The sequence below is a fragment of the Suillus bovinus genome, assembly GCF_016758785.1.
Source record: "Suillus bovinus strain UH-Sbo-P2 chromosome Unknown EDB93scaffold_8, whole genome shotgun sequence".
NCBI lineage: Eukaryota > Fungi > Basidiomycota > Agaricomycetes > Boletales > Suillaceae > Suillus > Suillus bovinus.
In genome coordinates this window covers 462,907-484,530 of record NW_024542064.1, presented here as the reverse complement: position 1 = coordinate 484,530, position 21,624 = coordinate 462,907, and the positions used below count along the sequence as shown (strand labels likewise).

At 47.2% G+C, this 21,624-nt stretch overlaps 9 protein-coding genes across 9 annotated transcripts; 6 read left to right on the top strand and 3 right to left on the bottom strand.

Moving 5' to 3' along the window:
• Window positions 1–54: 54 nt before the first annotated feature.
• EDB93DRAFT_1079096 (uncharacterized protein) lies at window positions 55–1,408 on the top strand (the record flags this gene model as incomplete). The annotated part of the gene is made up of 2 exons (XM_041445427.1): window positions 55–375; window positions 506–1,408. 2 exons carry the CDS (start codon window positions 55–57, stop codon window positions 1,406–1,408), a joined length of 1,224 nt encoding a protein of 407 aa, XP_041311205.1.
• A 1,585-nt stretch (window positions 1,409–2,993) lies between these two features.
• On the top strand, window positions 2,994–4,352 carry EDB93DRAFT_1079158 (homoserine dehydrogenase-domain-containing protein; the record flags this gene model as incomplete). Its single annotated transcript, XM_041445437.1, has 4 exons — window positions 2,994–3,572; window positions 3,627–3,752; window positions 3,809–4,128; window positions 4,181–4,352. The coding sequence occupies 4 exons, from the start codon at window positions 2,994–2,996 to the stop codon at window positions 4,350–4,352; spliced, it is 1,197 nt and encodes a 398-aa protein (XP_041311204.1).
• Window positions 4,353–4,397: 45 nt separating this feature from the next.
• EDB93DRAFT_1307698 (uncharacterized protein) lies at window positions 4,398–5,213 on the bottom strand (the record flags this gene model as incomplete). Its single annotated transcript, XM_041454771.1, has 2 exons — window positions 4,398–4,974; window positions 5,041–5,213. The coding sequence occupies 2 exons, from the start codon at window positions 5,211–5,213 to the stop codon at window positions 4,443–4,445; spliced, it is 705 nt and encodes a 234-aa protein (XP_041311203.1). The 3' UTR covers window positions 4,398–4,442.
• A 426-nt stretch (window positions 5,214–5,639) lies between these two features.
• Window positions 5,640–7,573, top strand: EDB93DRAFT_1126036 (uncharacterized protein). The gene is made up of 2 exons (XM_041448743.1): window positions 5,640–5,777; window positions 5,832–7,573. Exons 1-2 carry the CDS (start codon window positions 5,646–5,648, stop codon window positions 7,239–7,241), a joined length of 1,542 nt encoding a protein of 513 aa, XP_041311202.1. The 5' UTR covers window positions 5,640–5,645; the 3' UTR covers window positions 7,242–7,573.
• Window positions 7,574–8,816: 1,243 nt separating this feature from the next.
• On the top strand, window positions 8,817–11,166 carry EDB93DRAFT_1200816 (uncharacterized protein). Its single transcript, XM_041450940.1, has 3 exons — window positions 8,817–9,056; window positions 9,113–9,256; window positions 9,311–11,166. Exons 1-3 carry the CDS (start codon window positions 8,961–8,963, stop codon window positions 10,775–10,777), a joined length of 1,707 nt encoding a protein of 568 aa, XP_041311201.1. The 5' UTR covers window positions 8,817–8,960; the 3' UTR covers window positions 10,778–11,166.
• A 244-nt stretch (window positions 11,167–11,410) lies between these two features.
• EDB93DRAFT_1126031 (DNA-directed RNA polymerase III, subunit Rpc31) lies at window positions 11,411–12,858 on the bottom strand. Its single transcript, XM_041448742.1, has 6 exons — window positions 12,681–12,858; window positions 12,494–12,623; window positions 12,303–12,437; window positions 12,190–12,254; window positions 11,961–12,132; window positions 11,411–11,903 (listed from the first exon to the last, which is right to left on the bottom strand). Exons 1-6 carry the CDS (start codon window positions 12,825–12,827, stop codon window positions 11,890–11,892), a joined length of 663 nt encoding a protein of 220 aa, XP_041311200.1. The 5' UTR covers window positions 12,828–12,858; the 3' UTR covers window positions 11,411–11,889.
• EDB93DRAFT_1126024 (uncharacterized protein) lies at window positions 12,853–14,756 on the top strand. Its single transcript, XM_041448741.1, has 6 exons — window positions 12,853–13,097; window positions 13,154–13,369; window positions 13,423–13,576; window positions 14,146–14,266; window positions 14,313–14,409; window positions 14,459–14,756. Exons 1-6 carry the CDS (start codon window positions 13,077–13,079, stop codon window positions 14,498–14,500), a joined length of 651 nt encoding a protein of 216 aa, XP_041311199.1. The 5' UTR covers window positions 12,853–13,076; the 3' UTR covers window positions 14,501–14,756.
• A 33-nt stretch (window positions 14,757–14,789) lies between these two features.
• On the top strand, window positions 14,790–16,105 carry EDB93DRAFT_1247049 (uncharacterized protein; the record flags this gene model as incomplete). Its single annotated transcript, XM_041452530.1, has 6 exons — window positions 14,790–14,913; window positions 14,980–15,094; window positions 15,163–15,564; window positions 15,624–15,903; window positions 15,951–15,994; window positions 16,048–16,105. 6 exons carry the CDS (start codon window positions 14,790–14,792, stop codon window positions 16,103–16,105), a joined length of 1,023 nt encoding a protein of 340 aa, XP_041311198.1.
• Window positions 16,106–16,597: 492 nt separating this feature from the next.
• EDB93DRAFT_872368 (uncharacterized protein) lies at window positions 16,598–17,215 on the bottom strand. Its single transcript, XM_041457767.1, has 4 exons — window positions 17,188–17,215; window positions 16,896–17,135; window positions 16,779–16,842; window positions 16,598–16,716 (listed from the first exon to the last, which is right to left on the bottom strand). The coding sequence occupies exons 2-4, from the start codon at window positions 17,055–17,057 to the stop codon at window positions 16,706–16,708; spliced, it is 237 nt and encodes a 78-aa protein (XP_041311197.1). The 5' UTR covers window positions 17,058–17,135; window positions 17,188–17,215; the 3' UTR covers window positions 16,598–16,705.
• Window positions 17,216–21,624: the final 4,409 nt, after the last annotated feature.

The following is a 21,624-nucleotide window of genomic DNA, read 5'->3' as shown; positions in this document are numbered from 1 at the left end:
GTCGTCGCTGCGCTCGTTGTACTCGTCATTTCATTTAACATTCTACCTTAACAAATGCTTCTTGCTCACAAACCCCATCCTCCGCCCTTCATGTCGCCTAACATATCACATCGTCGTCATCCTTCGGCTCCTCCAGCAGTCGTAGTTCAAGCAACGAAAACACCTGGCTTGCTTTTCATCTCAAAGCAGCCCTCACGACCCTCAACTCCTCGTAACCACCAACAGCTCCCTCAGACTCATCAGAAACAGCATCGGTCGCCAAAGCCGAAACAGAAACAGCTCTTCCCTCAATCTCAAAGCCGTGCAACACAGCCTCCAATCTCAGAGTCATCCGATGAACCTGCCAAACCTACTACGCAGACAATTCATTTAGATGTCGTTTCGAAGCTCCCCGTTCATCCAGCTACATCATTGCCCGACAAGGCTATACGAGGTAGACAAACCAAGGCACCTAAAGATAAGGGAACGACGAGGTATTCAATTATATTACGTTATGTTTACTCAGCTACATACCGTTATTTGCCCCCTTCTCCTTTTTAGAAGCTCTTCTTCAAATGCTCAAGCCCGACGCAGCAACATCCGTCAACCCTCGCCACCTATTCTCTCGCAGGCTGAGGGTATACGATCTTCGACGCAAACCTTTACCCATCACAATAACAATCCCGCATCCAACTCTTTTGATCCCTTTGTTGTCAGTTCTGATTCTGACTCGGATAATTCGCTTCCACCCATGACTTTGACGCCCAAGTATCCTTCTTCGCAAGCACCTTCTTTGACATCTCAGCCGACTGGGAAACTGGCAGCTCGTCGCCGTCGCCCTGTCCCCCAGCAAGTTGCGACACCCACCCCTACCACTAGGGCAGTTCCTGTTCCTAGATCTAATACTCGGCCCACTGGTCACAATCTCTCTCGTTCGGCTCCAAGCCAGTCTGCTGCGCCACTCCGAACCGCACGGCGCACTTCCGCCGGCTCTGCCACAGATTTCCCGGTCTGTGATGACACCACTGACGTTGATGATGATAATTCTCCTTTATCAACCCCCACTCGTGAGAGATCTGCTGGGACTTGGCAACAGCTTGCATTTGAGCAAGGTCCCCGCACGGCACCGCTTAATAATAGCCCAGGATTTCCGTTTGGCGGGCAGTTAAACTGCACCACCCCGTCCCCATCCCGCAAACATTACAGAACGCCCAGTGAGGGTGTTTTTCACATGTCCTTAGACGAGGACATGGCATCGGCTTCTGATACTTCTGAAGATCAAAAGAAGTTGTTTGGCTTCATGCCAAGGAATCCGGGGTCAGTTGGACCGAGCGTCACCCGCGCTGTTAAGGAGAAGGCTGGGTTTTTCGCGAGCTCAGTATTCCAAAACTCGCCGAGCCCCGACGAGTTGCCTCCGCCCGCTTTTTGAGCGGTACTTTCACTCTTAAAACAATCATCAAGTGTAGAGGTTGGTGATTCAATTCTTGCGATAGAACGTCAAATCGTTGAACAGCGGTTTAGATTTTCGTATTGGCAAGCAGCCCCTAGAATAATATCACCTCACCACCGACATAATCTCCCTTTCCTTTCGCCGCGGAATATTCTCGAACGTATACTGAACCTAATACACCCTCATCGCGAAAAAGTCGACATACACCTGCTTCTGACGACGTGATCTTCCGTGGCGCACAGTGTCTTATACCTCTTTTACCGATATCATTATCCTTTCGAAGTCTTCCATCAGGCAACGTTTTTGTTGTGGTCTTCTCTCTTGGGCTCTTGGCTCCCACGTTTCTATGGCATCGCTTGTCTAATAGACTTGCCGCTCTGCACTTGTCTTGCTTGTCATATCCGGTCTATTTCGGTCATGGTCACCCGCACAGGACACATTCGCGGCTTGTCCCAGATGTAATACATCTGGGTCACCACTCAGCAGCGACATTCATACCTCGCTCGCTGGCGGTTCATTCTCTATCTATTTTTTTTCACCCCTCAATGTGTCACTACCACGGCTCCATCATCATCATGCTTTCGCAACATCGCATCGGCATTTCTTATTATCTCGGTTGCCCGACAGCACTCGGGCTTGTATAAAAGGCGGCACAAGGCGCAGACTATCCACTCTATAAACGACAAAAATATTAACATCAAGCCTTGCGTCGCCCGCTGCGTATTGTGTATATGACGCCACGCCATTCCCCTCCCCTCCCGGCCGATCGTGCTTATTTATCTATCGGCCTCGCGTCTGCACGTGGGGTCCTAGTATTTCCACGCCTGAGCGTGTTCTTGGATCTTGGGACTCCGTCTTGTGATATTCTCATTTTTTCTTCTACTTTTCACTCACGACAATTTTCCCTTTCTCGGTTATTCCCTGGCCTTAGTATCGTATACTTTCCCGGCACCCGCCTGTGTTTTTAGCCCGATCCCTTGGGTGCTCGGGTTATATATTTCGTTTCACTCCATTCTCCCATTCGCCTCACGGCTGCCATGCTTTTTCTGATTCTGGCGGCAGCTATATTCCTTTTTTTCAGATAACACAAAGGTGTATCAATATCGACTCAGCCCATACATTCTCGGACTATTACGTCGCATCATAACTCTTTCACTTCTTTTCCTGAATGTGCTATAGTCATTTTACATTCTCGTAGCATCCGCGCTTCTTTTATCTTCCCTGTTCATGATGCGACCCGATTTTCCATTGTATAATCCGTGTGGGTGTGGGGTTACTTATCCGAGCATCCTGACTCTTGACTAAGTTTTGGTTACAGTTCTATCATACGTTTCCTGCACAGGCGCAGATGTACATACATACTCTACTTAGTATGCCTCTATCCTCACGTGCCTGTGCATCTTTGATCCGCCAGTTAAGATCATACTTAAAAACTTACACTCGTTATACATCCTTATATCAATCCGTACACTCCTTATTGTGATCTGCAATAGACTTCATTGACTCTACGTAAAGCTTGTTGCAGCGATCAACTGAGTCATGCAAACACGTTGGAGTGTCATCAATGATTCGATATCGAAATCTTATTTTTTCAAGACACCTCCGTGATCGTAGCAGATCACGCCTTTCCTATTCCTACACCACTAACGCACAGACAATGGAGGACTTACAGGTTGCCGTGGTAGGCGTCGGAGGCGTCGGGACCCAAGTCGTCGAACAGCTGATCGCCAACCCGATCTATGGCTTCCAGCTCGTAGCGCTCACCTCTTCCAAGCGCATGCTCCAGCTCACCAAAGACCACTGCATCCACCCCATAGCATGGAAGGACGCGCTTAATGCCAGCAAGACACCCGTCGACCTCTCTGCGGTGAAAAGCACCTTGCAGGAGCTCGTGAAGCAGGGCAAGAAGGTTGTCTTTATCGATAACACCTCTTCGCAGGATGTTGCGGAGATGTACCCTGCGTTGTTGAGTGTGGGGATCAATGTGGTCACGCCGAATAAGAAGGCGTTTTCGGGCGAGGTAGGGTTGTATCAGGGTATTGTCCAGGCGAGCAAGAGTGGAAGGTATTTGCATGAGTCCACGGTGGGTGCTGGACTGCCGATCATCTCGACACTGAGAGATTTGGTAGAGACGGGGGACAAGGTGAGCCTTTGCTGGCTGAGATGTGATGGATTGAGGCTGATCGCGTGCGATCAGGTTGTCAAGATTGAGGGTGTTTTCTCAGGGACCATGAGTTATATCTTCAACAACTTTTCTTCTGTGGAAGGAAGCGATGAAAGCTTTTCGTCGATAGTCAAAGGAGCCCGAGCACAGGGATACACGGTATGTGTTTTGTTTGACCTGGGTTTGCGCAGTGCCCAGATGCCACGATGCTCCAGGAACCCAACCCGGCAGACGATCTGAATGGCGCAGATGTCGCTCGAAAATTGACGATCCTAGCGCGTATCATTCCAGAGCTCAAGGACGAGCAAGGAAACTTCCCGCTTCCGCACGGATACCAGTCAGTGGAGACTACATCGTTAATCCAGGATGCCCCTGCAAACGCTGTTTCCAACGGGGACGAGTTTATGAAGTGGCTTCCCGAACAGGACGTGCATTTTGCACAGATGCGTGAGCAGGCTGCGAATGAGGGTAGTGTTCTCCGCTACGTGGGCGTCGTCGATGTAAAAAATAAAGTTGTGAAAGCCGAGTTGGCAAAGTAGGTTTCATGATGGGTTCACAAGCATGCCTTGTTCTGATCAACTTTCCAGATACTCAAAAACTCATCCGTTCGCAACATCGTTGGGAGGATCAGACAATATCATCATGTTCCATACCGAGCGCTACGGCAAAAGACCCCTGATTGTCCAAGGCGCTGGTGCTGGCAATGATGTAACGGCCATGGGAGTAGTGAGCGATATTCTAAAGTTGATTAGACCCTGAGTTGAAATACAACCGACTAAATGTAACACGATTATCAACAGACTTGATGCTTCTAGTAATGTGTGATATGAGAAGTTTGAACGAAAAAGGTCAAGGGTACTGCAAGATGAACTCCTTCATAGGCTGCTCCCAACTGCAAAACGACAGGTTCGAACCCCCGCATGTTTCCAACATGGTCGGTCGCAGTTCCTTCATGATCTTCTTCAGGCCTTGCTGAATGCTGTGAGTACTCTTCGCCTGTGTCGCTGCACGAATGCGTAACGGCATGATACGCGACAAGTTCTCCATACGTTTCTTTTGTCCCTTGTCGACATCTGCCATGACTTTTTGTTGTATCTGATTGTACGGTTTGCTCCCCGGCACAGTGAGGTTGGAGAGCAGGCTTAGTGTGTCGTCGAATACGATCTCAACGAGGGTAGGGTAAAAGTGGACCATGGAGCCGGGCGTGCCGCAGACTTTGGGACAGTCGGGGTTTGGACATCCGGGTGGGTTCACGCCGTTTGCATCTTGACACTTTCCATGGAAGTAACCAGGGAATATTGCTTTCTCCAGGCTATTGTAGGCAGTAAGGTTGTAGGCTTGCAAGACAGGAGCGAAGTACACGATAGAGTTCTCTCTACGGCTTGCAGCAGGGATGAGTTGCTCACTAATCTGGGTCGCCTGTGGGTATCATCGTGGTAAGTTTGACTGATGGATAATGATGAATTGAGATGCACTTTCCAATTTCTGAAGGGTCGTGAGCAAGATATTTTCGTAGCGGTTTAGGTATTCGTTGGTGATATCGACGATGCAGGCGCCTTCGCAGGCAGTTACGGCGACCGGCGCCAGGAGTAGGAAGAGCACGGGAAGAATAAGCTGCATGTTATAAATAAAAGAATGTGGTGGGCTCGCGCGGCGAGATGGGTGGTTCGTTGATGATGATGGTTCGTGAAAGCTTGTGTTGCATTTCAAAGTTAAATTCGCGACGCGATCTTGTCACGTGGAAAAAATCAATTCCACTTTAGATTTCATGAAGTACTCTACTAAGAACTTCCATTCCTGCCACAACTTACAATGGATATGGATACCGAAAGTAGTGAGGACAAAAGTGCTCGCAGCGAAAGCACTGATTCGTGCTTGCTTGCATCCACTCGCTGCATAATGATTCCAGAGCTGCGATGGAAAATCTTCGAGCTAGTCGCGGTAGTAGTTGATCGTTTTAGAGCGTTTCATATAGTGAGTACTGCTAGGCGACTTTCAGCATTTGAATAGGTGATGGATTTCTTGAGGTAGAGGATTATGGAAAAGACACTCATGACGCTCGCATTGACGTGCAAGTCGTTCAGTGGACCTGCGCTGGACCTCCTATGGCGAGACCTGCGTGGGGTTGAACCACTTATCAAATGTCTGCCACAAAGCCTATGGAAACAGGATAAAAAAAAGCTAGTCAGTCAAGTTCTAGCCTATGCTTAAGAGTCACCATTTGATACCATCTGACAGGAATTTCAAAGAACCATGACCCTCGATGACTGGGCCATTTTTTGCAAATATAACTATCGCGTCCGTTCACTGGTTCATCAATGTCATGAGTCATACATGCATACCGAGATGATCTGTAGCACTGAAATTTGGCGTGCCCTCAGCTGTCCCCCCTTCTCCCTTCCCCTACTCCCCAACTTGACGTCCCTTACCTGGACTGAGGCTAGCAACGAGACATTCCCACATATTCAGTTGTTTGCGACCCCGCAGTTGACGAAGCTCACTATTTCCGTGTCCACTTACGGTCCATCCTTCACTTTTGGCCCATCCGAAGAGTCCATTCTTTCGTCTATCGCAAAGTCGTGCCCTTCTGTCTCGCAATTCGATTTCGCTCAAGAGAAGGATGACTCCATGGAATCGGTTGGGGCCATGTTGCAATTCTGGTCTCATCTAACATCGGTGAAGACCGGGACGATTTCCGAGGCAGCCATACTACACCTGTCCAACTTGCCTTCACTCCGAGTTTTGAAATGTGGATTGCCTTCAACTTCCATATCTACACGTGCACAGGAACTCCTACAGCACGATGTGTTCTGCGCATTACAAGATCTGCACATAACATGCAAAAGTCTTGCCAACTTAGAGGCTTTTTTGGAGAAGCTCACTATTGCTCCGAAAGTATTGTCCTTTCTGATCACCCCGAGTCGTGGAGGAGTGGATTTTGTGCGGACCCTCCCGGATCTGATCTCTCGTCTATCCAATGCCTGCACACACAGCTCACTACAAGAGGTGCGGCTCAGCATTCGAGTCAATCGATCTGCTGATCCCGAAGCTTCAATCGGAGCTCTCGCCTTTCAACCACTATTTGCCTTTCGCAATCTTCGCGTGCTCGACTTCAGAGCAGACAACTGTTGTATCGTGAGGATAGATGATGCTTCCCTTTTGCAGATGGCTAAGGCCTGGCCACACCTGGAAGAGTTATACATCTCCAGATACTCCCACTCAAGTTATCGCGTGACTTTGCATGCCTTCGTCTTGCTGTTGTGGCATTGTCCGCGTTTACGCTCGGTTGCTGTTCTCATCGACTGGTCCACGATAGATGTGCATACCATACCCCCTGACATTCCTTACCAAGGATTTTCTCAGAAGGCACTAACCAAGTTATTTATTAATGGTTGGAGAATTGAGAATCCAACATCCATTGCCGCTTTCATTTCAGCCATCGCGCCCAATGTGCGATCCATCGACGGATGGGACACTGATTACCACGGGTATGACTCCGATGGAATAGACAATTCGTGGACAGTGGTTCAAAGTCTGATTGCTACTTTACCCATGGTCCGTGAGCAAGGGAAGAGAATGATCCTGAATAGGCTAGCGCGAGGCTCGCACAACTACCACGTGATTGCGCAGCGGGGAGGACGATCATGAAGAAACCAGTGTTGGTGGCAGAAGCGAGGGCGACTCGAAATACTATACGGATCTTTCTTGCTCGACTTCTTTTCTTGACCAGCTCCTTCCTCCTAATCGGAGTCCCCACACGAATCTCTTTCCTATCTATGTCTCGCAATTTTATAGGACTACGTACGTCAATGCCCGATATGCTATAGTAATATACAACCTTTCAGATGCAGACACCTTTTACTTTCAGCCTGATCACCATGCTCATCTCCATGAGCTGTTCGCTATTTAGTAGGTTAGCATTGCTCGAAAGCGTGCATCAGATGTATGTGGTCCGATTGATGAAATGTCGGTCTGATTCACCGGGACTCCTGTCTGACGTGTGCGTCATCGACGTCTTCTGGAGTAGAGGGAGTCATCAACTCTTGAACCTTAATTTTCACTGGAGATCGCAAGCACGCGGGGCATTTAGGAGCAGGTTTGGTGAGAGGCTTCATTCTCTACGCAGCACCGTGACTTCCTTTTAGATTCATGAAAATAGATGACCTTCGGCTTTGAGCTATTGATCACAGTGAGATAGTTCTAAGCTGGTTAAGGAGTCTGTTTCCTAGTACTTACCAGGAGGTTCTCAAGTAGAGTTTATGATTTCGCCATTCGACACAGAGCCTCAGCACTCCGAGCCAAATCTTGACATTCTTACCGTATAAGAGCACTTACAAAGCTCGTCTGCGGACGGCTCACATGTAATGCATATTGTCATCCTGTCGAATGGCTTTCAATATAGCAATTAATGTGCAAATGTGACTTCCGCGATCTGGACAAAAGAGTATACAGTTAACCACGTGCGAATGCGTCTGTGCACAGGTCGAGTACAGCGCGTTGGAGAGCAAGGCAAATATTGTGAGCCGTCGAATCTCGTTGCACATGCAGGTCACACCAAAGATTGTTTCCGATTGAGGGTCCAAATCGAGCACGCGGGAGTAAGAGAAACAGTAACGCGAGGGAGATAATTAAATTTCGCTCTCTTTGGAATCTGCACTTCGACGAAGCGTCAATACAGAGCAGTAATTCATACGCATGTATTTCGTACTAACCCCTTCTCCACTAGCACATTTCGTTGCACTGCGTTCACTTTGAGGTCAAGACAATGCAGAGGGGTCAGAGAGAATAAAAATATAACGAACGTTAACGAGTATAGCTCGAGTGCACTCTCACCCGCAAGTGCGGTAATCAGGTGAGCATTGATGAAATGAGCTTCCATCATCAGGCGGCGCCATTAAAAGTGAAAACGGAGGCAGAAAGATCAGTGTAACCTTCCTCCGTCTCTAAAGAGAGGCACAAATCCGTCCATTTTCCAGAAGAGCATCATGATAGAAAGTTACAAGCCTGAGAAACCTAGGAGGTCCACGTAAATTTACGTAATAAGACGTGGTGGGCGGCGGCTCTATGCCTCACTAATGTGCGACCGAGCAGCTGAGGATCAAATTGTGCATAAGGTAGGCCAAGAGAAGATATCTGTGGCAAGGAAGATAATGTGGAAGGACAAGGTGGTACCTGTGGATTTTAGAAGGAGTCATCATACATTGTCCAGATATTACATAATATCTTGCTTAGGTGGGCCGCTGACGGTTCAACTCCGCTTGAATCTGCCGAGCTCGCCGAGGGGTATAGACTCGAGTACACCTAAAGTCCATACTTTATTACTTAAAAGGTTATACCTGGCCAGACCCAGAATCCTGACATTCAAGTATGAATGCCAAAAGCGCTATTTCCTCCTTACCTGCATCTACTCGCTGTATAACGATTCCCGAGCTGCGATGGATAATCATCGACCTAGTCCAGGAAGTGAGTACTGCTAGCCAGCTTCGAGAGTCTGAATAATGATGGATTCCTGGAGGTAGATTAATACACTCATGGCGCTCGCCTTGACATGCAAGTCATTCAGTGGACCTGCGCTGGACATTCTGTGGCGACATCTGGATGGGTTTGAACGACTTATCAAATGTCTGCCACAAAGCTTATGGAAACGGGACAAGAACAAGCTAGTTAGTCAAGCTCTTTTCTATGCTCAAAACTCACCATTTGATGCCATCTGACAGGAGTTTCAAAGAACCATGACCCTCGATGACTGGGCCATTTTTTGCAAATATAACTATCGTGTCCGTTCACTGGTTCATCGATGTCATGTGCCGTCATACATACATACCGAGATGGTCTGTGGGACTGAAATTTGGCGTGCCCTCAGCTGTCCCCCCTTCTCCCTTCCCCTACTCCCCAACTTGACGTTCCTTACCTGGACTAAGGCTAGCGACGAGACATTCCAGTATATTCAATTGTTTGTAACCTCACAGTTGACGGAGCTCGATATCCAATTTTCCGGGTTGCGCTACGATCCATCTTTCACGTTTGGTCCACCCCAACAGTCCATCTTGTCGTCTATCGCAAAATCGTGTCCTTCTCTCTCGTATTTCGATTTCCAAGAAGAATATAGCTCAACAACATCAGTCGGAGACACGTCGACCGTGTTGCAATTCTGGTCTCATCTAACATGGGTGAGGGTTGGAATAGTGTCCGAGGCAGCGATACTACACCTGTCCGATCTACCATCACTCGAAGTTCTGACATTTACATTACCTTCAGTTCTTATATCTGCCGATACACAAAAGCTGTTGCAGCGGCCTGTGTTCCGTGCGTTACAAGAGCTGGACGTAACATGCAAAAGTCTAGTCAACTTGGCGACTTTTTTGGAGAAAATTACTATTGCTCCAGCAGTCTTATCCTTTACAACCACTCGTGGAGTGGATTTCGCGCAGGCCCTGCCAGATCTGATTTCTCGTCTATCCAATGCCTGTACACATAGCTCACTACAAGAGCTGCAGTTGAACATTCGAGTTGATCATCAGCTTGCTGATCCCGACGCTTCAATCGAAGCTGCGTCCTTTCAACCACTCTTTGCCTTTCGCAATCTTCTCGATTTCGGCTTGAAAGTGGATAGCCTATGTGTTGTGCGAATGGATGATGCTTCCCTTTTGCAGATGGCTAAAGCCTGGCCCATCCTGGAAAATTTATCCATTACTGGATACTCCCGTTCAAGTCATCAAGTCACCCCGCATGCCTTCGTCTTGCTGTTGTGGCATTGCCCGCGTTTAATCTCAGTTGGCATTCCGGTAAACTGGTCCGTGATAGAAATGCATCCCATACCCCGTGAAATTCCTTACCAAGGATTTTCTCACAAAGCACTATCCCACTCGGTCTTTGGAGGTTCGAAGATCAGCGATCCGATATCAATTGCTGCTTTTATATCAGCTATCGCACCCAATCTAAAATCAATTGTGGGAGATGACGACTATCTCCGTGATGATGACAACCACCAAGGCTGGGAGATGGTTCAGAATCTGGTCACGACTCTCCCCATTATCCGTGAGCAGGGCATGAGAGTGATGCATGGGATAATACAGGCACCGTGTTCATATGGCTACCGCAGGGGCAGTGCAGCAGGGGGGCCAACAATGAAGAAGCCAGTGTTGGTAGTGATGTTGGTGCTTCCAGGAAGATGGCGGAAGTGAGGGCAACTCGGAATACTATGTATATAGACCTTTCCGAGTCTATCTCAATTTTTTCCCCTGACCAGTCACTACTCAGAGTATATCAACGGATCTCCTTCCAATCCATGCCTCACAATTTTACAACAGGACTACGTACGCCACGGTCATGGTCCTGAATGCCTGGTATGCTATAGTATACAGATACAGAACGATCAACTTTTCGGATACAGCCTCACTTTTTACTTGCAGTATCACCATGTTTCTCGCCAGTTTCGTGTATCCCCACAAGTCGTTCGCCGGCATTGTTTGAAGCTTACATTAGTGTATACAATCCGATTGATGAGATTCCAGTTTACGGATTCACTGGGACGCAAACTTGATGTGAGCGTCGTCTTCCCGAGTACAGCTAGTCGCAAATTCTTGAACTAGAATGTTCAAGCTGCGGACAACAGGCACACGGGGCTAACAGTTGAGAGAAAATTAGATTAAGAAGTTGATTTTCTATTGCAACGCTTCCTTGTGGATCTTCACCATGTTGAAACCAGGATTATGGCTATGAGCTTTGAGTTACTGCTCGCGGTGCGGTAATTGGGTGAGGATTCAGCTTATCGCCTCTAAGTATCTCAAGCATTTTCATTAATGTAATTCATGGTTGTCAACTTGTGCCGGCATCGATAACTACATTGAGCATACCGAAAGTGGGTGACCGTCCTGCAGATCATAACACAGAACGAGACTGTAAGGAGCAACGTCTGGTCTCGAACTGTCCGCGCACATGCGAAGGTCCCCCGAGTATTTTGTGCCAGGGTGAGTATATTCGAGAGCAATCCACCTATTCACACCAAGCCTTCACACCACAGACGCAGCTGAGGCTCATTATTAAGAAATCCATATCGTATTGCGCACATGTAAGAGTGGTTAATGCAGAACCCACAAAATAAAAATTCGGGTTGAACTGATTTCCCCTTGAGCTTTGAGTCTACAGGTCCAAGGCAACGTGCGCATTTTAGAGGGTTGTCGAGCGGGCACATGCAGCACTGTCGAAACCAGATGAAGCAGTGAGAATGCTGATAATAACTAGGTCTCTGCATCGCAGGTCCTTTTGTTCTAGGGAGATGCACAGACGTGCTCTCCTAGTCATAATCGCCTGTTCATAATGTGAGATGGCTGAAATCTAGGAAATTGGTGTCGGAAAAGGTCTTACCTCCACCACCTCCATCATCTCCGCCGCCGCCGTCTCCAAGACCGTCCATATCATCTCCTTCACCGTTATCGAAATAATTCTCCGCATAATCATTGTCATATTCCTCATCGACGTCGTAGTCAGAGTCAACTGGCTGTGATCCAGCGTCTGAGCGTTCATCCCCCGACTTCTCCTAAAGAGTTTGTTAACATTCAGAATATATATATATATATTTGAAGTCATGACATACTTGGTCCTCGGCGTCCTCCGCTAAGTCATCAAGATTAAGGCGTTTTGTGGCGCCTTTCTTGTCAACTGTTGATCCATTTAGAAACGGTACGAGGCAAACATCGATATACCAACCTTTGCGTTTTCTTTTCGGATTGAAATAGCCCTCAAATATCTCTAAGGGAAAAAAGGGTGCATGAAGGTCCTTCCGCTTCAGTATAGGTTGAGAAGCAGGACTCTGGCGATATTTATCAGAATAACGCTCCAAGTCTGTAAAGCAAATGCATCAGGCTCTTATTTATTGATCGTTTCATGATGATTCAAACCGTTTGACTTCGACGTTTCGACTACATAGTAGGCTGATTGCCGTAAACGGGTAACAAAACCAATTTGCAGATCACAAACTCGTTTCTCGTCTGCAGAGTAATCGGTGAGAACAGGCAGGGGATCCAATGGCTGTTTGAGTAGAAATTAGATTACACACGATAACATTACGAGATTGAGGCACCGCACTGGGTACAACGCGTCTCCTTCCCTGGACATAGCTTGTATGTCTGCAAATGTGAGACCCATAGGAGGCATGCTTCCTGCACCTAAGCCACCACCACTTCGAAAGCCACCCCTTCCACCACCTCGTCCACCGCCGCGTCCTCTGGACATATTTTCGAATCCTAATTAAATTTGGTGGTGATCAAAGATGGAAGAATAGTCACGGCATGGCATCACGCTGAGTTGAGAAAATTTAAACTCCGAAGCGTTATATAACAAGGACTTGCTGTGTTAGGGTCCTCTCGCGTCGCCCCTTTGCCACCACCACCACCACCAACCCGTCTACTTGTTGTCAAGACTCCCAAAACAGCACTAATCTCATTCCAAAATAATTCACGCGTTCTTTCAAAACTTGACAAAATGGACAAATCACTTGACGAGGTTGGTGTTGAGTTGCGAAAATTTTCCGCCACGCGTATACAAACCATAATATTTAGGTCATTTCTTCTCGCCCCAGAGGCACCCGTCGTGGTACTGGTCGTCGCGGAGGTGCAGGAGCCAAGGCTCAACTTCTGGGAACTGCTGGTGCCAACCCCGCCACCCGCGCCGCCACAGCCGGCGCTACCAAAGCCACAGCCACCACTTCTGCGCAACCCGCCGATAAAATCATTGTTTCCAATCTACCAACAGATGTGAATGAAGTTCAAATCAGGGTATGTTGTTTAATTTTTGGCAACGTTGGTGATTTGTCTAAGCATGAATGTAGGAACTTTTCTCCACTACTGTTGGAGCCCTGCGCGACGTCACTTTGCACTATGATAGCGCTGGACGGTCAAAAGGCGTCGCAGCGGTCCACTTCCAACGGAAGGGTGACGGTACTTCGGCCTACCAGCAATATAATAACCGATTGATCGATGGGAGTTAGTATCGCCTGCTTTATTATCTCCTTCCTTTATCCCCGCAAGAGCCCTTCATCTGTTACGGAGATCCGTTGTCGCTGGTTCTCTATTTGGCCCTGCCAAAGACGTGCATGCGTGGCGGAAAACGCCGATATGCGGGTTGTCAAGGCTCTTTTGGTGGCAGAGTCTTGTCCCCGCAGCCTCGACACTCTTGAGGTGCGTACCAGGTTGCAGGTTGGTTTGAAGGCTTGCCATCCTTTGAGCTTGCAAGCCTGGTGCCATCGCAGTGCACGTCATTCCTCATGGCTCAGTCTCGGGATTGAGTTCCAGGCCGGTGCAAGTATTATGGAGTGACAGGCGGGGAGGTACTCCAAATCTTCATCCCTTGACCAATCAGGGCGGCCATTCGTGCGCAAGCCTCAGCTATTGCGGCATATTGGAGGAGGAGGACAGAGTTGACAATGTTCTTGGTAACGGTTTGGACAGTGGCATGCTCGTATCCGTCCCTTTTGCCTGCTTCCTCGCTGAAAGCACAGCCGACTAACGATTGTCTATCTCTTTTCCGTATCGTCCTCGCACGTCAACTACAGAACGCCCGATGAAGATCGAAATTGTGGTCGACCCCGCACGTCCTGCCCCGCCCGCTTCCCTCGTGTCACGCGTTGCTCCTGCGTCTTCCGCTCCTGCAGCTTCAGACGCTCGAAGTGCCAGGTGCGTACGGCAATGTTGCTGATTCCGTTGTCTTACCGATCCATAGACCTGCTACGCGAGGCTCTCGCCGTGGAAGAGGCCGTGGAAGGAAAGGGAATGAAAGGCCTCAGAAGAGTGTTGCTGACCTTGATGCAGAGATGGAGGTTTGTGTTTGAACCTCGTCTCTGGCACATGTTCATATAGATTTCTCAGGATTACACTGCGAGCAATATCGTTGCTCCCGCTGCTGCTTAATGTAGCCCGTGTTATGTGTATCTGCTAATACTGATCGTCTGTTGTGCCCCCTTTGATAACCATCCGATTTATTCTTAGTAGTTTCCGTCCTGTATTCTCTACGCTTCCTTTTCTGGGACTCGAATGTCTATTGAGTTATGAGTCTCTTCACGCTCGTGTATTGAGATTTGTCTGAAGCGAGTACTTCGAGTTATGTACGGAGTTACAAATGGGTGTAGTTAGTCATTTCAATCTCCATTGTCTTTTGATGCTTCAAGTTTGAAACCACACCATAATCTAAATTCTGGCCATGAATATCCCTGCAGAAGAGGAGAAGCCGCTGTATTCTCAGCAACCTGAGTGGGCCGATGTTGTTCCCTTAGAGCAGTACGAGAATGTATCCCCTCTTGCGCCTATCTTTTATACGGATGAATGTTCGTGAGCAAACCGGCTTGTCCGCAGATCCTCACTCAATGTAATGATCGAATTGTATTTATCAGACAGAGATGCCACGGACTACTTCAGAGGGATCGTCAAGAGCGGTGAGATGAGTCTGAGGGTGTTGGAGCTCACGGAGAATATAATTCGGCAGAATCCTGGACATTACTCTGCATGGTGAGTGTGTAACTTGCTCTATCACGCACTTGCAGCCGAACACAGGTGACATTTCCATGTACGATTAGGCAGTACAGGTACAAGACACTTATGGCATTGAAATCTCCCCTCGACGATGAGCTTCAACTGATGGACGAGCTTGCGATCAAGCATCTAAAGACATACCAAGTCTGGCATCATCGCAGGCTGCTCGTACAACAGACTCGCAACCCAGGCCCTGAACTCGAGTTCATTGCTAACTCATTGCAAGTTGATACAAAGAACTACCACACGTGGTCGTACAGACAGTGGATCCTCGCAAACTTCAACGACGACGCTCTATGGAGCCATGAACTGGAATTCGTGGAGAACATGCTTGAAAGCGACGTGAGGAACAACTCTGCATGGCATCACAGGTTCTTCGTCGTCTTTCAATCTGGGGTACGGAATGGTGATGAAGATAGAGATGCGATCGCCCGGCGGGAGCTTGCGTAAGTCCTAATTTGAGTGATATGGGATATGGTCCGGGAATAATGAGATGTACAAATAGATTCGTGAAGGAGCGAATTGCGATCGCACCGAATAATGCGTCTGCGTGGAATTACCTGCGCGGAGTGCTTGATCATGCTAAAATTCCTTATTGCGAGCTTCAAGCATTCGTGCTGCCTTATTCTGTGCCCCAACCTCCTTTAGGTACACCCCCTGAAGTTGTTGATCTTGAAAGTCCTCTTCCTTCGAAGGATTCACAACTGCCCTGCGTCGCTGCTGTTGAATTCATGGCTGATATTCACGAGGCAACAGGAGGCGATGACTTGGTGAAGGCTATTGAGGTAGGATACGTACTTGATGAACTTTGCAAATACCTGACCTATCATAGCTTTGGAAATCCCTGGCAAATGAGCACGATACTATACGCAAAAGGTAGATCACTAATCGAGTACTCTGAAGTACATAACTCATTAATTGCTTTGCAGATACTGGGAATACAGGATCGCGGAATCCTTGAAGACCAAATCAGCTGGTGATAGCTGACGGATGCCCATCTTAGCACATCAGAATTCTATTCCTTTTCGTCGATCAGGTAAACAGGGGTCACCAAATACTACGTGTGGTTTTCGTTGGTTTTGTGTCTCATCGATTAACCAGGAAAACAAAACCTTCCAATTTAAAGTATTCCATGGAACTTGTGCGATAACGCTCTCGATGTATGTGCTAGGAATCACTGGAGGCTGTTCAGCCTATATGTTCCGATTCAGGTTGATGCTTTTCCTCCATGTTCGAGAACCCCCGCTTCTCCCACCGCAATCAATTCGTTACTGTATGCCTTTTTTGCACTCCTTTCGTATCGCCGCAGGCTGTGGCAGCAGCGGACGGATATCGCGGTTGACAAGTGTGAATCCGCTCTTCCTCCCCTGATAGACGCTAAGACCGCTAGATCAAGATGATGATGTCATAATACTGAAATTTACACGGCATAACCTAAACAACTTATAGTGGCACTACAATGGAGGCTTTGGTGAAATTTATGGTTCAACGATGAGACGGAGAAAGAAATGGGGAGGTGTTACAGTACGTAGATACGGTGTACATCAAAGGCGCAGCGAAACTTGCAACCATTTCAAGCTCATGAACTTAACAATCCGCTAAGTAATATTATGCCATGAATGAACGGGATCATCAATGCCAAGGCAGAAACATGACTCACTATAAGCACGCATCAATTGCTCTACATTTCCGTCGTCGGAAATACAAGTTTTATGGGTGCAAGCCTGTTACAACAAATTGTGAGGTTGAATCCTGCATGCTTGCAAAACAAACTCACAGTATCCCATTGGCACGTATCAGAGCAGCAATCAGAATCTTCATCGCAATAATTGCCAATGGCATTACACCGCTTGTTAGAGGTAGTAGCTAGGGCCCTACTGACATACATAGATGCTGTCAAAGCAGCCACGACGGCGAGCTCGAATGAGAATAGACGCATGGTTTATAGGAGGTGGTATGAGATGGGTTCAACTTGAAGAATAGGGTACGGTTGAACCATCACAACTTTTCAACAGCTCTTTATAAACTGTTAGACCGCATGGTCCGCGTCAGCGGGTGCTTTAACTAACCGATTAAACACCATTTTTCGACAAGGTGGATAATGAAAAATATTAGGTGACGGCATTTATTTCATGTACTGCTTCAACGTTGTGTTAACTGTAGACTTGTTGTACTCCAATGCCAACGTCAACTGCTCACTTTTTGACAATAATATTATATGTGTGGTACTTGACATGAGTACAGTCTCTGCGACCTATTGTTCGATTCTTCGCATCCGAAAATCTGTTAGACTGAATTGCCCCTATTTCGCTTCCGGTACGATCTAGCGGATCAGTATCAATCATGAATGTACCGAAACTTTACCGCAAGTCTCAGACACGTCGTATGACAAAACTCGGGTGTACAGGGAACCCGTAGATGACACGTAGCGTACATGAAATGTAAACCACTCGTATATACCGAGTGCTTTTCGGTCGGGTTTCTACATTACCGGAAGAGATATTACAGATAGCGCCGGTAAGCTCTAAATCTAGTACCTGGCAAATTTTGTACCAATATTTTAAATAGCTGTTGAAAAAGATCAAATTTTCAACCGTATCCTATCCGAGAGGACTTCAGTGTGATGGCATGCTTTTATGTCCTGGGAACATTCGGGGAATATACAAAAGACAGTGCGGTCATAACCTAGTAATCGACTATCGTTCGTCGGCCCTGTGACTGGACGTTGGGTAGGGGCTATGTAGTTTATGAAAGAGTGAGCTGAGACAGTGACCCTGACGGTGTCAGTTCGATGACTGGAAAATCTGACATGGCTGCGCCGCTGCGGACAAGCAGTTCGGGCCCGCTTCTTTCTCAAAGGAACGACTATCTCCCTTTATCTAGGGGAGACTACTTCAAGCTAGGTCCGATTAGCTCCTGCATCACAAGTTGCAACACATACAGGTTGACATACCGTGTAGCGGAAGTTCATTGAACTCTTCAAGCTGCTGTCGAGTTCGAGAGAGTAGGGATTCAGTAAAAATGACCCACATCCGTCTAGTTTTGTGCACAGGCTGGACTTGTCGGCTTTTAAGTTAAGTTTGCGAATTGCGAATATGATTTGACCAACCAATGATGGCGTTAAGGTTCACGGAACGCCATTTCGAATCACCACATTGGTCCAAATACCGTCACCACGGTTGAACCAGCATGTTATGAGTGATGCGTGGCCTGTTGCGGCTCCCAAATTCATTGTGCCATACAACCGTACAGCGTGGCAAGAATACTCAGTCTTGGTTGAAAAAGACTGAGGGAAAACTAATATCGTATAGATTCCAGAAAGGATTGTTAGGGTGGGGCAGACTGAGACAGAAGGAAACGTGTGTCCAGAAGGAATTGCGCGTGTATGATAGATGTGTGTATCGGTCTCGTTCTACTGTGAAGGGGTATCTCAAGAGCCAGTGAAAACTGTCCAAGAGTTATACAGTGTGTTGACCAAACTCAGCCGCAATCAACTGAAAACGATGCCACATGAGCAACATCATCGATACAAGAGTAGATACACGACTTACCCTCGGACTTGTCTCTTGGATTCTGGCCTTCCGGGCGTTCTTGGTCAACGTAGCAAAATTTGCTACTGCAATCCTTTTTATAATCCGCAAATTTGAGTGAGTACCGAGTCACGAGGCTGAATATAATCCTGGATGCAAAGCAAACTCACATCTCTATACACGCAGGCGTCAGAGCAGCAGTCAGAGTCTTCATCGCAAGTCTTGCCAACGGCTTGACATGACGTGCTGAAAACAGTTGGTGTTGCACTGACAAATATAGATGCTGTCCAAGTAACCGCGATGGCGATCAAGGATAAACGCATTAATTGTAGGTGATATTAGATAGGTCCCTCTTGAATAGGTCTGAGAGAGATGGGGAGAAAAACAACATGATTTTATGTCCTGCAAACTTCTGAAAATCAACAAAGAATCCCGGGTGATAGGAATTGTTCGTCGGCTGTGTGACCGCGGCGCATATGGGTGGATTCTGATGTGTCGAGACTACGTATTTTTATGAAAGTGTGAGCTCACTGAAAGCGGTTCGAAAATTTTACATGGCTTCTAAGACAAGCAGCTCGGGTTCGCGAAGCGATCCAGTACTTTTGAAGTTGAGTTGAAGTCGCGGTTGGACTTGGCATTACTCTTCAAGTTGCCACCGAACTGTAGTACGTATCATTAGATCGAGAAAATGAACCACCGATACTGTGCGCGAAGAGTGTGCAGTGTTTCCACATGCTGGAGTTGATGGCCTTGAAAGTCGGTGAATCGTAAATATTTCAATACTCCTTAGTAGAAGTGACGTACGGTACCTGAAGCTTGAAGTTTGTGTTCTGAACATACTTACGACGTGCGATAAATACGTGATGTGACACTGCTGTTACATGCTTACGAGCTGTTCGGGCAATTGTTCGGGCAGTAGAATGCACCACTTCACATGATGAACTCAACCGAATGATGGCGATTAACACCAGTCATCACCCATGCCCCGAGTGATCCAGTCGGCGAAAAAAATCACCATCTTCCAGTTTCATATCTTTAGTTCCCTCATCCCTCATGTTTTTGTAATCAATATGTTGATGAGTAGAAAAAGCTGGTGCCAGAGGAAGAACTACGTATTGCTAGCCTGCACCGGTACTATACAAGTGTATTAGCAAATATGTCACATCAGTCTTAGTTGGAAAGACTGAGTCACGATCAAAACAATATTGTACGGATATGATCGCTTGTTGGGGCTGTGGACTGAGACAGAACGAAGGGAGAGGACCGCGGATAAAATGGGTATCGAAGATAGATACGTATGTGCATCGATCTCGTTCTATTGAAGGGTATCTCAAGAAGCGGCCCAAGAGCCATGATCATAATGATCAACTCAACAATCAACTATGAATTGTGCATTGAATAACAGCGTTAAGATCAAGGCAGAAGCATGACTCACTTTCACGACGTACTAGCTCCTCGACAAGTATGGAGTCGTCATCAACACAAGTTTTCGCGGTGCAATCCTATTACAAACCGCAAAAGGTGAGTCACGAGTCCGAATCTTGGATGCAAGAAAACTCACAGATGTATACGCGCACGCATCAGAGCAGCAATCAGAACCTTGCTGACAATACTTGCCAACGGCACGACATGATCTGCTGAAAACAGATGGTGTTGCATTGACAAAGATAGATGCTGGCAAAACAACCAGGACGACGAGGAAGGAAAAATGCATGGTCGTAGGAGGCAAAATAAAATCTAGCTGAAGGCTCGAATAGCTCTGGGATGGGGAGAAAGGATGCAGGTTTTTATGTCCCGAGAGCTTTATAAACGTTCTGGAAAGGATCGAAGGATAGAGTAATTATCATCGTTCGTCGGCTATGTGACTGGCATATATTCTAATCGTTAGAGTTAAATATCTTATGAAAGTGTGAGCTCACTGTCAGTTGTTCGGAAGCTGGAGTATATGGCTTCGAGCAGGCAGTTTGCATCCGATGACAAATCAGCACTAGGTGGCAATGCAACGAATCAAGTTGAATGCTTACTAAGATTCACCAAGTTGTCGCTGTACATATGGTTCGCACAAATCATCCACGCCGCTATACACGATGCACGCCGAGTGTTTCCATTCGAGTGTCTCCACATGTTGGATTGATAACGTTTAGTGTCGGCGAAGTCTAAAACGTTCAACGTAAGTATATACTTCGCGTTAATTATGACTGATAGGCTGTGATCCGTTACGATTCAGAAGCCCACTGGCCCATCAGGTTTTCGTTTTCCAGATACAGTGCTTGGCAGGTTGAGATTCCTTTCCCCCGAAAGCCTGCCACTCTCATCAGCGCTGCAGATATTAAGAGGGTTCTGTCTGTGGAATGGCCATAAGCTCACCATCCCTCGAAGGACAGATAGGCCAAAAATTGGTATTGCAGTGAAGCCAACGAGATTATCAAAGACAAGCTTAAGTATTTCGATGCTGACGTGACGTGCTACAAGTCACTTCGCTCGGCGGGGGGTTTCGGTTACTTTGCTCACTAAGCTGAGTCGTGCGAGAAGTAGCATATAAGTGGGTGAAAAGTGATCTCTGATCATGATGCATCTTCAATACTTATATGCACTTTGGGTACAATGACATTCAAGCTGGTTTTGATGTGAGACCTCGTTCTCGCGAAGTCGTTCTAGGATATTTAAATTCCTATGACACCACCAACTGAAAGCTGCCCACAAAACTTGAAAATTTCTGAGGAACAAAAATCCTTCCGTCATACAAAACCTACTTTGTGGTGGCGGGGATCAATAGCCCGTCATCGGCATAAATGTCGCTTTATCATTCCTATTACTAGAGGTTGTTGTAAAGTCATATGCCTTCAATTCACATGTTCTAGATTGCTTATCCGCGGAATATCTGATTCTGCCTATGCAAATCTGCCGGCCATAATCATTCAAGCTGATGGACCTACCGAGCCTGAGCTTCCCAAAAGCACGATTTATGGGATATAT